At 43.3% G+C, this 12,016-nt stretch overlaps 1 protein-coding gene across 1 annotated transcript in view; it reads right to left on the bottom strand.

The window, feature by feature from the left end:
• rims1a (regulating synaptic membrane exocytosis 1a) overlaps positions 1–12,016 on the bottom strand; it is a 479,607-nt gene that overhangs the window by 245,364 nt on the left and 222,227 nt on the right. The window contains exon 12 of the mRNA XM_072250401.1: positions 2,619–2,731. Coding sequence (XP_072106502.1) covers positions 2,619–2,731 — 113 coding nt within the window. The remainder of the gene's footprint in view (positions 1–2,618; positions 2,732–12,016) is intronic.

Below are 12,016 nucleotides of genomic sequence, written 5' to 3'. Positions count from 1 at the left end.
AGCAGAAACTTCTGCTGATCCATTGATTTCATAACCTACTGGCGATGAAAAAAATTATAAACTTTTACCTGAATTGTGACTGAACTTAAACCAACCAGAATTCAGATCAAAGAGCTTTTGTTAATGGCAAATAAGATGCAGACTACGTGATGTTGAATCAGCAGGTGCTGTCTAGTTAAAGGCTTAAAACACCAATCATCTTGATTTAAACAGGGAAGATATAGTACCCAATATATGATACATTGTGGACAAACCAGTCCATTCATTTGAAGAAGAATTATTGCAAAGGAGAGCTACATGTTAACCAATTTACATATTTTTGAATTAATTGAACTTTTTAAAAAATGATTTATTTGCTTGAAAGTATGCTTTAATTTGTAATCATATTTAACTGTTTAAATAACATTTAATAGCTTTTGAATGTTGATGTTTACCGGACCTTGACCAGAATTTTATCAACTGCTCTGAGAGCTAATTTTGGCCCCCATGTAATAGTATTTGAAAAAAATACTGCCAGCATGAAGAACCTAGCCATTTTGGATTTGATAGCTTTGGGCATTCAGATGAGCCAAATTCAGAAAAGCTCCGGAAAAGGGCGAGTCTCAGTTTATTGTCTATGTCAAAAATAAATGTGGGCAGCTCGCCAGAAGTATCATGTTCCAGCCTGATTATTCTCGATTACATTGTCTCTTTACTCTTTGGCCTTAACTTTGCCTGCTCTTTCTATTGTTTTGTGTGTGTGTCTGGATATATATGCACCTGTGGTTGTGCGAGTTGTTTCTATATGTTTCTGGATCTGGACCAACTTCTTTAACGTTTATAACTTTGTCAATGATTTTTCTCCCCAAACCCTGCTTGTAGGACAGAAGGGACAAAACCATCTAAGGAAAATTTGGATGTAACAAATCAGTCATGAAAGCAAAAAAGAAACTATGAAATCAAATCATAAGAAAAAACTGCCTTACTAACAAAAAGAAGAGAAAAGTTAGAGGGAAGGACCATCAAAGAATCAGCAAGTTAAACTCTCAGCTAATCACATGGAAATGGACAATGTATGAAACAATTACTTAATGACCAGCAAGTTCGTTAGTGGATGTCTGGTTCACTAAATTGTGACGACGGTAACTAAAATACTTTCCTTCTCCATTCCGTTCTGTCTCAATGCCTTCCGCAAGATCCACCACTGGATATTAGTGCATTGTACAATGCATTGAATGGGAAACAAAACTCAACAAATCCCAAATAAACATAGGCTTTTTTCCTCCTTTCACCACTTCTCCGTGAGAAAGTGAAATAACCCTTAGTTATAATTCTGTGCAGAAATATTTCTATGATTTAAGTCACAGGTTTGCCAGATAACCAGAATCTCTGCAATATCACGGCATTCCATGACATGGTCAACTTAATACCTTTGCCTGGAAGAGTGAGAAGGCTTGCTCTGAATATATTTTCCTGAGGTGTACTTACTTATTGATTTAGAGATACAGCATGGAACAGGCCCTTCTGGCCCAATGAGCCACACAACCCAGCAGCACACCAATTTAACACCAGCTTCATTACAATGATGAATTAACCTACTAACCAGCATCCAGAGGAAACTCAAGTGGTCACAGGGAGAAACTCCTTACAGACAGTGCCAGAATTTACCTTTAAACTCTGATGCTCTGAGCTGGTTATAGTGTTACGCTAACCACTATTTTACTGTTGCACCCAATTGGAATGGAAATGGATTAACAATGGAAATGTAGGTAAGTGAGTAAATTACACAGCCATTGTGAATTTCCATGGAAATGTATTGGGCAAGTGGAGAGTGCTGTGGGTTAACTTCTGTAATCTCTCTGTATTTTTCATTTTGTATTGAACAATATAAACACAAACATCATTCAACATTATCAAAACATAAGTAAAATCAACATGCAGTAACAACTTCCCAACCACTGGCCACTTATCTACTGAATCTTTTATCCTGTTATCGATTATTTATTTGTTACTCAATGAATGTGCTGTTTTCTTAAAGCTCACACGGTGATGTTCCGTCTTCAAACTTTTCCCTTCTTGCTCTTATTTCAAGACAATATCTCAGCTGTGTACTAGTTTATTCTTTGAAATTACATTATTCCATATTATCCTATATACTAAATAGACCCATGAACTGAGGAAGTTCAATATTGCATTATGCTTGTACATGGATGAATAGTCATCCACAATTACATCCAATTTTATAAAGATTGCCAAAATCAACATCTACTTTCCTAGGATTTAGCAACCATCCACTCCACTTGTTTGGGATATTTGTTTCAGTAAATAACCTAATACTGATCACATGTATTAACCTAATACTGAAGAAATTAAATCAGAAAATTGTTAGCTAGATTTTTTTGATTAGGCATTAGGTGAAAAGAAAACAGAATCAAAATCAAAAAATTATGAGTCTTCAATGCGGGCCAGTTGTATGTTCCACTCAAGTGACTACAAGGTGGTAAAGCTTTTCCTCACATTTAACAGTTTCATTTGTCAAAGCTTAACTTATTTATATAATTCATACTCATATTTTAAATATTAATTTAAATGGTAAAGATAATTCTCAATGTGTGTGTTACTTCTATTGTTTTACTCACTGAAAGTTGTCCAGGTAGGACCTGAGGGGCATCTTTCAAAGCTCCTGGGCTGGTTGGAGATATGACTGAAATACAGGGGCGCTCCATCTTCTGTGATTCAAAGGAACTTGAACCTGGTAAGATAACATTTACTCACAATGCTTCTATTTATGCAGATGCTTGGCATACCTTAAGTATTATAATACAAATGCAAATATAAATGTATAATAGCCATCAAAAGTCATATAACACAGAAGCAGGCCCACCAAATAGAGTCCCACACTAAATCAACATAGAAACAGGCCCTTTGGCAGTCGTCCATACCGACCAAGATACCCATCTGAGCTGGTCCTGTATGCTTGGCTCATATCCCACTAATGTAAATACTCACTTACATTAATTCCACTTTGTTATTCTCCTAACATTCTCATCAATTCTTCCCCGATTCTGCCGTTTATCTACACAAGGCTGTTATAGTTGTTTCTACATATTGACTAGGGCTCCCATACTATAAAAGGACTAGACTGGATAGTCTGTCAAATGTGTTCAGGATAGCTTCCTTAGTCAGTACAAAGAAGTCCCAATGACAGAGTGTGCAATACTTGATGTGTTATTAGGGGATGAGATAGAGCAGGTGAGAGAAGTTTGTGTAGGAAAACACTTCATATCTAGTAATCATAATGCCATTAGGTTCAAAGTAAATATGGAAAAAAGATAGGTCTGGCTGGTCTGCGGGTTGAAAATCTAAATTGGAGAAAGGCCAAATTTGATGGTATGAGAAAGGATCTGGCAAATGTGGATTGGGACTGTGTGTTTTCTGACAAAGGTGTATTTGGTAAGTGGGAAGTCTTCAAAAATGAAATTTCAAGAGTACAAAGCTTGTAGGTCCATTTAAGCAAAAAAGGTAAAGACAATGTGGTTTTAGAGAGACATTGAAGCCCTGGTCAAGGAGAAAAAGGAGGTGCATGTAAGAACAAATGAAGTCTTTATGGAGTATAAGAAATATAAGAGAACAAAGAAAGAACTTAGGAGCGCTGAAAGAAGGCATGAGGTGCCCTAGCAGACAAAGTGAAGGAGAATCTTAATGGATTCAACACGTATGTTAAGAGCAAAAGGATTCCATGGACAAAATTGGTCCTCTGGAAGATCAGAATTGTAATCTATGTGATGAGCCAAAAGAGATAGGGGGAAGATCTTCTATGATTTTTTTCTATCTGTACCTACTTGGGAGACAGACACAGAGTCTATAGAAGTGAGGAAAAGCAGCAGTGAGGTCGTGGACCATATACAGATTTCAGAGCAGGCAGTGTTTGCTGTCCTGAGGCAAATTAGGGTGGATAAATCACGTTGTTCCCTCGGACTGTGTGGAGGCAAGTGTAGAAATTGCGTGATAATAAAATCATCCTTAGTGACAGGTGAGGTACCAGAGGATTGGGGGATAGTTAATGTAGGCCCGCTGTTTAAAAAAAGGCTCTAAAATTAAACCAGGTAAGCCTGGTGAGCCTGACATCAGCAATGGGAAAGTTATTGGAGGGTATTCTAAGGGGCTAGATATATGAGTATTTGGATCGACATGGATAGATTAAGGATAGTCAGCATGGTTTTGTTGATGGTAGGTCGTGTCTACCCAACCTTATAGAGTTTTTTGATGAAGTTACCAGGAAATTTGATGAAGGCAAGGCAGTAGATGCAGTCTTCATGGACTTTGGTAAGACATTGGACAAGGTCCCACATGGGAGGATGGTCAAGAAGGTTCAGTCGCTAGGCATTCAAGATGAAGCAGTAAATTGTAAAGGACATTGGCTTTGTGGGAGAAGACAGAGATAGGCAGTAGATGGTTGCTTCTCTGATTACAGCCCTTGACTAGTGGAGTGCTGCAGGGATTGATGGTGTGGACACTGCTGTCTGTAATCTATATCAATGGTTTGGATGATGATGTGCTTAACTGGATTAGCTAATTTGCAGATGACACCAAGGTTTGGGGTGTAGTGGACAGCGAGGAAGACTATCAGAGCTTGCAGTGGGATCAGCACCAACTGGAAAAATAGACTGAATAATGGCAGATGGAACTTAGTGCAGAAATGTGCAAGGTGTTGCACTTTGGTAGGGCCAACCAGGGTAGGTCTCCATACAGACAGCATTGAACCTGGGTGGCTCTGACACTGTGGAAGACCTGATTCACTCGCTGTGCCACTGTGGCATTACAAATAATGAACATGAATGTATTTGTGACTATATCCAGTTATATAAGCTCATATTGTTAATTTCATATCAAGAAGTAAAGTCATGACTTTATTCAACCTAAGCTATCCTTCATTTGGAAACAATATTTTTCAGCAGGCCATGATTTATAGTGTGCTACTTAACAATGGTTAATATAGATCACAGATGCTTGCTGAGTTGATGGCTTGGACATGAACCTATTGTTCAAAACCTAAAATTAAATGCAGCTCTGAAGAACAACAACTCAGCATCTTTTGTGTGATGAATTTAGGCAGGAACACAAAATAATTAATGGGTACAAGACCACAGTAGAAATGTTGTGCCATGTGGCAAAAATGAAGAAAAGTATATTTTCCAAGATTGTCATTAGAACTGGTCAAAAAAAGTAAAAACATGTATTTAATAAATAAATGCAAGATCCTAATTCATTCACAGGTTCCAGCCCCACCGATGACCCCTTCTCCCATCTTCAATCCTCCTCCTCTTCATGGATACCCCACTCTGGTCTTCTGCCTGCTCTGGATCTCTTTATTGCTAACTGTTGACGGGACATCAACCGCCTCAACTTCACCGCACCTTGTTCCCATTCCAACCTTACTCCTTCCGAACGCTCTGCTCTCCACTACCTCCGCACTAATCCTAACCTTACTATTAAACCCGCCGATAAGGGGGGTGCTGTTGTAGTCTGGCGTACTGACCTCTACCTTGCCGAGGCACAGCGACAACTCGCGGATGCCTCCTCTTATTTACCCCTCGATCGTGACCCCACTAAGGAGCACCAGGCCATTGCCTCCCACACCATCACCAACTTTATCTGCTCAGGGGATCTCCCATCCACTGCTACCAACCTTATAGTTCCCACACCTCGCACTTCCCATTTCTACCTCCTACCCTAGATCCACAAACCTGCCTGCCCTGGCAGACCTATTGTCTCAGCTTGCTCCTGCCCCACCAAACTCGTTTGTGCATACCTCGACACGGTTTTATCCCCCTTTGTTCAATCCCTTCCTACTTATGTCGTGACACTTCTCACGCTCTTAAACTTTTCGATGATTTAAGTTCCCTGGCCCTCACCACTTTATTTTCACCATGGATGTCCAGTCTCTATATACTTCCATCTCCCATCAGAAAGGTCACAAAGCTCTCCGCTTCTTTTTGGATTCCAAACCTAATTAGTTTACCACCACTCTGCTCCGTCTAGCGGAATTAAGTCCTTATCCTTAATAATTTCTCCTTTGGCTCCTCCCACTTCCTCCAAACTAAAGGTGTAGCTACGGGCACCCGTATGGGTCCTAGCTATGCCTGTCTTTTTATTGGCTTTGTGCAACAATCTACGTTCCAAACCTATTCTGGTATCTGTCCCCCACTTTTCCTTCGCTACATTGACGACTGCATTGGTGCTGCTTCCTGTACACATGCTGAACTTGTTGACTTCACTAACTTTGCCTCCAACTTTCACCCTGCCCTCAAGTTTACCTGGTCCATTTCCGACACCTCCCTCCCCTTTCCAGATCTTCCTGTCTCTATCTCTGGAGACAGCTTATCTATTATAAGTTACTATATGTCTACTATAAGCCTACTGACTCTTGCAGCTATCTGGACTATTCCTCTTCTCACCCGTTCTTTTGTAAAAATGCCATTCCCTTCTCGCAATTCCTCCGTCTCTGCCGCATCTTCTTTCAGGATGAGGCTTTTCATTCCAGGACGAGGGAGATGTCCTCCTTTTTTAAAGAAAGGGGCTTCCCTTCCTCCACCATCAACTCTGCTCTCAAACGCATCTCCCCCATTTCACGCACATCTGCTCTCACTCCATCCTCCCGCCACCCCACTAGGAATGGGGTTCCCCGGTCCTCACCTACCACCTCACCAGCCTCCGGGTCCAATATATCATTCTCCGTAACTTCCGCCACCTCCAACGGGATCCCACCACTAAGAACATCTTTCCCTCACCCGCCCCCCCAGCTTTCCGCAGGGATCGCTCCCTACGCAACTCCCTTGTCCATTCGTCCCCCCCATCCCTCCCCACTGATCTCCCTCCTGGCACTTATCCTTGTAAGCAGAACAAGTGCTATACATGCCCTTACACTTCCTCCCTTGCCACCATTCAGGGCCCCAGACAGTCCTTCCAGGTGAGGCGACACTTCACCTGTGAGTGGGCTGGGGTGATATACTGCGTCCGGTGCTCCCGATATGGCCTTCTATATATTGACGAGCTCGACACAGACTTGGAGATCGTTTTGCTGAACACCTACACTCTGTCCGCCAGAGAAAGCAGGATCTCCCAGTGGCCACACATTTTAATACCACGTCCCATTCCCATTCTGATATGTCTATCCACGGCCTCCTCTACTGTAAAGATGAAACCACATTCAGGTTGGAGGAACAACACCTTATATTTCGTCTGGGTAGCCTCCAACCTGATGGCATGAACATTGACTTCTCTAACTTCTGCTAATGCCCCACCTCCCCCGCGTACCCCATCCGTTATTTATTTATATACACACGTTCTTTCTCTCACTCTCCTTTTTCTCCCTCTGTCCCTCTGACTATACCCCTTACCCATCCTCTGGGTTTTTCCCCCCCTCCCCCTTTTCCTTCTTCCCGGACCTCCTGTCCCATGATCCTCTCGTATCCCCTTTTGCCAATCACCTGTCCAGCTCTTGGCTCTATCCCTCCCCCTCCTGTCTTCTCCTATCATTTTGGATCTCCCCCTCCCCCTCCAACTTTCAAATTCCTTACTCGCTCTTCCTTCAGTTAGTCCTGACGAAGGGTCTCGGCCCGAAACGTCGACTGTACCTCTTCCTACAGATGCTGCCTGGCCTGCTGCGTTCACCAGCAACTTTGATATGTGTTGCTTGAATTTCCAGCATCTGCAGAATTCCTCGTGTGTACAGGTTACACTGGGTGCCTATCCCTTCATTGCAGAATATACATTGGATCCCCACCCCATTCCCTTAGGTCCTGCAGAGTCTCTAATCATTCCCCTTGGCTTCTACACTTCACCTCAGGAAAAACCAGCTTCTACTCTTTCATTTAGAATACGCTGGCCTCCAACCGTTAATCTCATGATACAACAGCCCCTACTCCTTCACCTCTGCATACACTGCACCCCTACCCCTTCAGCACAGGACATACCGGCTTCTACCTTTCACCTCAGGATATACTGGGCCTATATCTTTTTACCTCAGGGTACACTGGGCCCCTACTCCTTCACCTCAGCATACACTGGATCCTGCCCTTCACCACAGGATGTACCAGCTTCTGCCCCTTCACTTCAGGATACACTGGGCTTCTACATCCTAATGTAGGGTGGGGGTATGGGCTTGAGATTGCAAAGGGAGCTGAAAAAAGCATGTGATAAGGGTAATGACACAATTGTAATGGGGGACTTCAATATGCAAGGGGATTGGGAAATCAGGTAGGTGTCAGATCACAAGAGTGAATTTGTTGAATGCCTACAGCAAGCCTTTTTAGAGCAGCTTATGCTTGAGCCTACTCAGGGAAGGCTATCTTAGATTGAGTGTTCTGTAATAACCCAGATCTCTTATTAGGGAACTTAGTATAAAGGAGCCCTTAGGAGGGAGTGATCACAATATGATTGAATTCATACTGCGATTTGAGAGAGAGAAGCATGCCACATGCATCAGTATCACAGTGGAATAAAGGGAATTACAGAAGCAAGAGAAAGGAGCTTGCTCAGGTGGATTAGAGAAGGATACTGCTGGAGACAATGGCAGAACAGAGATGGTTGAAGTTTCTGGCAATAATTCACAAGGTGCAGGATAGATTCCATCAAGAACGCTGTCCTAGGATGCCAACCAGTGTCAAGCAGGCTCAAGACCATGCACCTGCGAGTAAAGCCATTCAACATCACAGTGGCATAAGTCTATGCCCCAACAACAGACTACAACGATGAACACATTGAAGAATTCTATAAGAAACTACAAGATGTCATCGACAAGGTGGACAAAAAAGATATTTTGATCATTCAGGGTGACTGGAATGCCAAGGTGGGCAGAGACACACAAGATGAGTAGGGGGATCTCATCGGCCCCTCATGCAATGACACCTCCAATGAGAGGGGACTACGCCTGCTGGAATTTGCCAGTTATAACAACATGGTACTGTCAAACACACTTGGAGAGCACAAAGCATCCCGAAGATGGACCTGGCATGCCCCCAATGGTCAACATCACCAGATTGACTACAGCCTGGTGCAAAGACAGCACAAATCTGGTGTGAAAAGAACGAAGACCAGAACATTCCCAGGAGCAGATGTGGGCAGTGACCATGACCTTGTCATGATGAACTTCAGAGTGTGCTTGAGGAGAATCAACAAGCCAAAAAACAGCCGGCTGAGATTCGACCTTGAAAAACTGAAGGACCCCGCCATCTCTGAAGAATTTCAGGCAGCGATAGGGGATTAGTTTGCACCAACACTCCTCCTTGATGAAGACCTGGAGACCACCACAAATAACTTTAACACAGTGATGGCGGAAACAGCAAGCAAGATTCTGGGGAAAAGCCGCTGCAGATCTAAACTATGGATCACTAACAAGATACTGGATATGTGTGACACAAGAAGGAAATTAAAGAAAGATAAAATCACAGCAGAGGGAAGAACAGAATCCAAGAAAATCAACAAGAAAATCAGAAGGGAAATGAAGGAAGCAAAGCAAAGATGGATAGCCAAACAATGTGCAGACATTGAAGACAACCTTTCCAACAACAACACAAAGAAGGCATTCCAACTGGTGAGAGATCTTACCAAAGAAAAACAAGCCAAAGTGAACACCATCCAAGACAAAAATGGCAAAAGTCTCACAGAAGGAAAGGAAATAATGGGAAGGTGGACAGAGTACTGTTTAGAACTGTACAACTACCAGAGCAGAGGGGATCCAAGCGTGCTGAATGTGCAGGAATCTTCCAATGAGGATGACTATCCAATCATGCGTGAAGAAGTTGAAGCCGCAATATGATCACTGAAGTGTGCGAAGTCAGCAGTTGACAACATCTCTGCTGAACTGCTGAAGCGTGGAGGAGAGGCCAAGATAGACGTGCTTACCACCATCCATCTGCAATAAGATCTGGCAGACAGGTGAATGGCTGACACCTTGGACTCAGTCACTGATCATTGTGCTTCCCAGGAAAGACAATCTACAACTTTGCCAGAATTACCGTACCATCAGTTTGATCAGCCATGTAAGCAAGGTAATGCTCAGAATCATCTTGAACAGACTGAGACCTCAGGCAGAAGACATCATTGCCAAGGAACAAGCAGGCTTCTGTAAGGGTAGGAGCACCACCGAGCAGATTTTCAACCTCTGCACCCTCTGTGAGAAACACCTTCAGCACCAGAGAGAGTTCTATCATGTCTTCATAGACTTCAAGAAGGCGTTTGACAGAGTCTGACATGATGCCTTATGGGCCACCATGAAGAAATTCAACATGGGGCAGAAGCTGGTTCATACAATCCATCAGCTTTATGCCAAGTGCAGAGCTTGCTCAGGGCACCATAGGAGAGTAGTTCCATACCTCTGTAGGAGTCCGTCAGGGCTGCCTCCTCTCCCCTACTCTCTTCATCGTCTTCCTGGAACGAATCATGAGTGTTGCCCTTAAAGATCATGTGGGCACAGTCAGCATCGGAGGGAGGAACATCACAAACCTAAGATTTGCTGACGACATTGATGGACTTGCAGGAAAAGAGGATGAACTGGCCAACCTGGTCAACCATCCTGACAGAGCCTCCACAAAGCTTGGAATGGAAATAAGTGCCACGGAAACCAAGCTCATGGCAAATGCCAACGGTGCCATCACATCAGACATCCCAGTCCATGGTCAGAAACTTGAGACAGTGCATCATTTCAAATACCTGGGGGCAATCATCAGTGATGAAGAATCAAGACCAGAAGTCCTGGCAAGAACCGCACAGACAATGACTGCACTATCCAAACTCAGGACAATATGGAGGAACATCACCATGAAGTACAAGATCAGACTCCTGCGTGCATTGGTATTTTCCATCTTCCTGTATGCATGTGAGACATGGATCCTCACAGCAGAGCTACAGAGGAAGATACAGGCATTGGAAATGAGATGCTATTGCAACATCTTGAGCATCTCATACTTGGACCACATCACAAACGAGCAAGTCCACAAGACTATTCAGTACCACTTTGGCCCCCATGAAGATTTTCTCACAACAGTGAAGAAAAGAAAGCTGAGATGGTACAGCCATCTAACAAGATCCAGTAGTTTTGCAAAGACCACTCTACAAGGAACTGTGGAGGGGAAGAGAAGGAGAGGCAGACAGAGGAAAAGATGGATGGACAACGTTAAAGAGTGGACAGGGAAAATATTTGCAGTGACCCAGGCTCTGGCGCACAACCGCGACAGATGGAACAGACTGATGCAAAGCTTGTCATGACTCACTGAGTCTAACATTGCATTTGCATTCTCTACCACAGACTCAGCCTGTAAATTAACCTTCTAGGAGTCTTGCATGAGGACTCTTCAGTCCCTTTGCACCTCTGATATTTGAGCCTTCCTTGTGCCCTTAGCTCCTGGTGGAGTCGTCAGGGCGCCGTCATAGTCATAGTCATACTTTATTGATCCCGTGGGAAATTGGTTTTCAATAAAATATGACTATGACGGCGTCCCGACGACTCCACCAGGAGTTAAGGGCACAAGGAAGGCTCAAATATCAGAGGTGCAAAGGGACTTAGCAGTCCTCATGCAAGAGTTCTAGAAGGTTAATTTACAGGCCGAGTCTGTGGTAAAGAATGCAAATGCAATGTTAGCATTCACTTCAAGGGGGATAGAATATAAAAGTAAGGAGATATTACTGAAGCTTCATAAGACACTAGTCAGGCTGCACTTGGAGTATTGTTAATAGTTTTGGGCCCCATATCTCAGAAAGGATGTGTTATTATTGGAGAGAGTCCCGAGGAGGTTCACAAGGATGATTCCTGAATGAAGGGGTTAACATATGAGCAGTGGAGTATCCAGAACATGAGAGCACAGCCTCAAAATTGGGGGGCAACCTTTTAGAACCGAGGTAAGGAAGCATTTTTTTAGCCAGGGAGTAGTGAATCTGTAGAATGCTCTGCCACAGACTAACTTCAGAATATACTGAACCTCTACTCCTCTGCCTCATGATACACAGGGTCCTTATCCCTTCACCACAGGATGTATCG

Source organism: Mobula birostris, chromosome 2, assembly GCF_030028105.1.
Source record: "Mobula birostris isolate sMobBir1 chromosome 2, sMobBir1.hap1, whole genome shotgun sequence".
NCBI classification, from domain to species: Eukaryota; Metazoa; Chordata; class Chondrichthyes; order Myliobatiformes; family Myliobatidae; genus Mobula; species Mobula birostris.
This window is presented reverse-complemented; position numbering and strand designations above follow the sequence as displayed.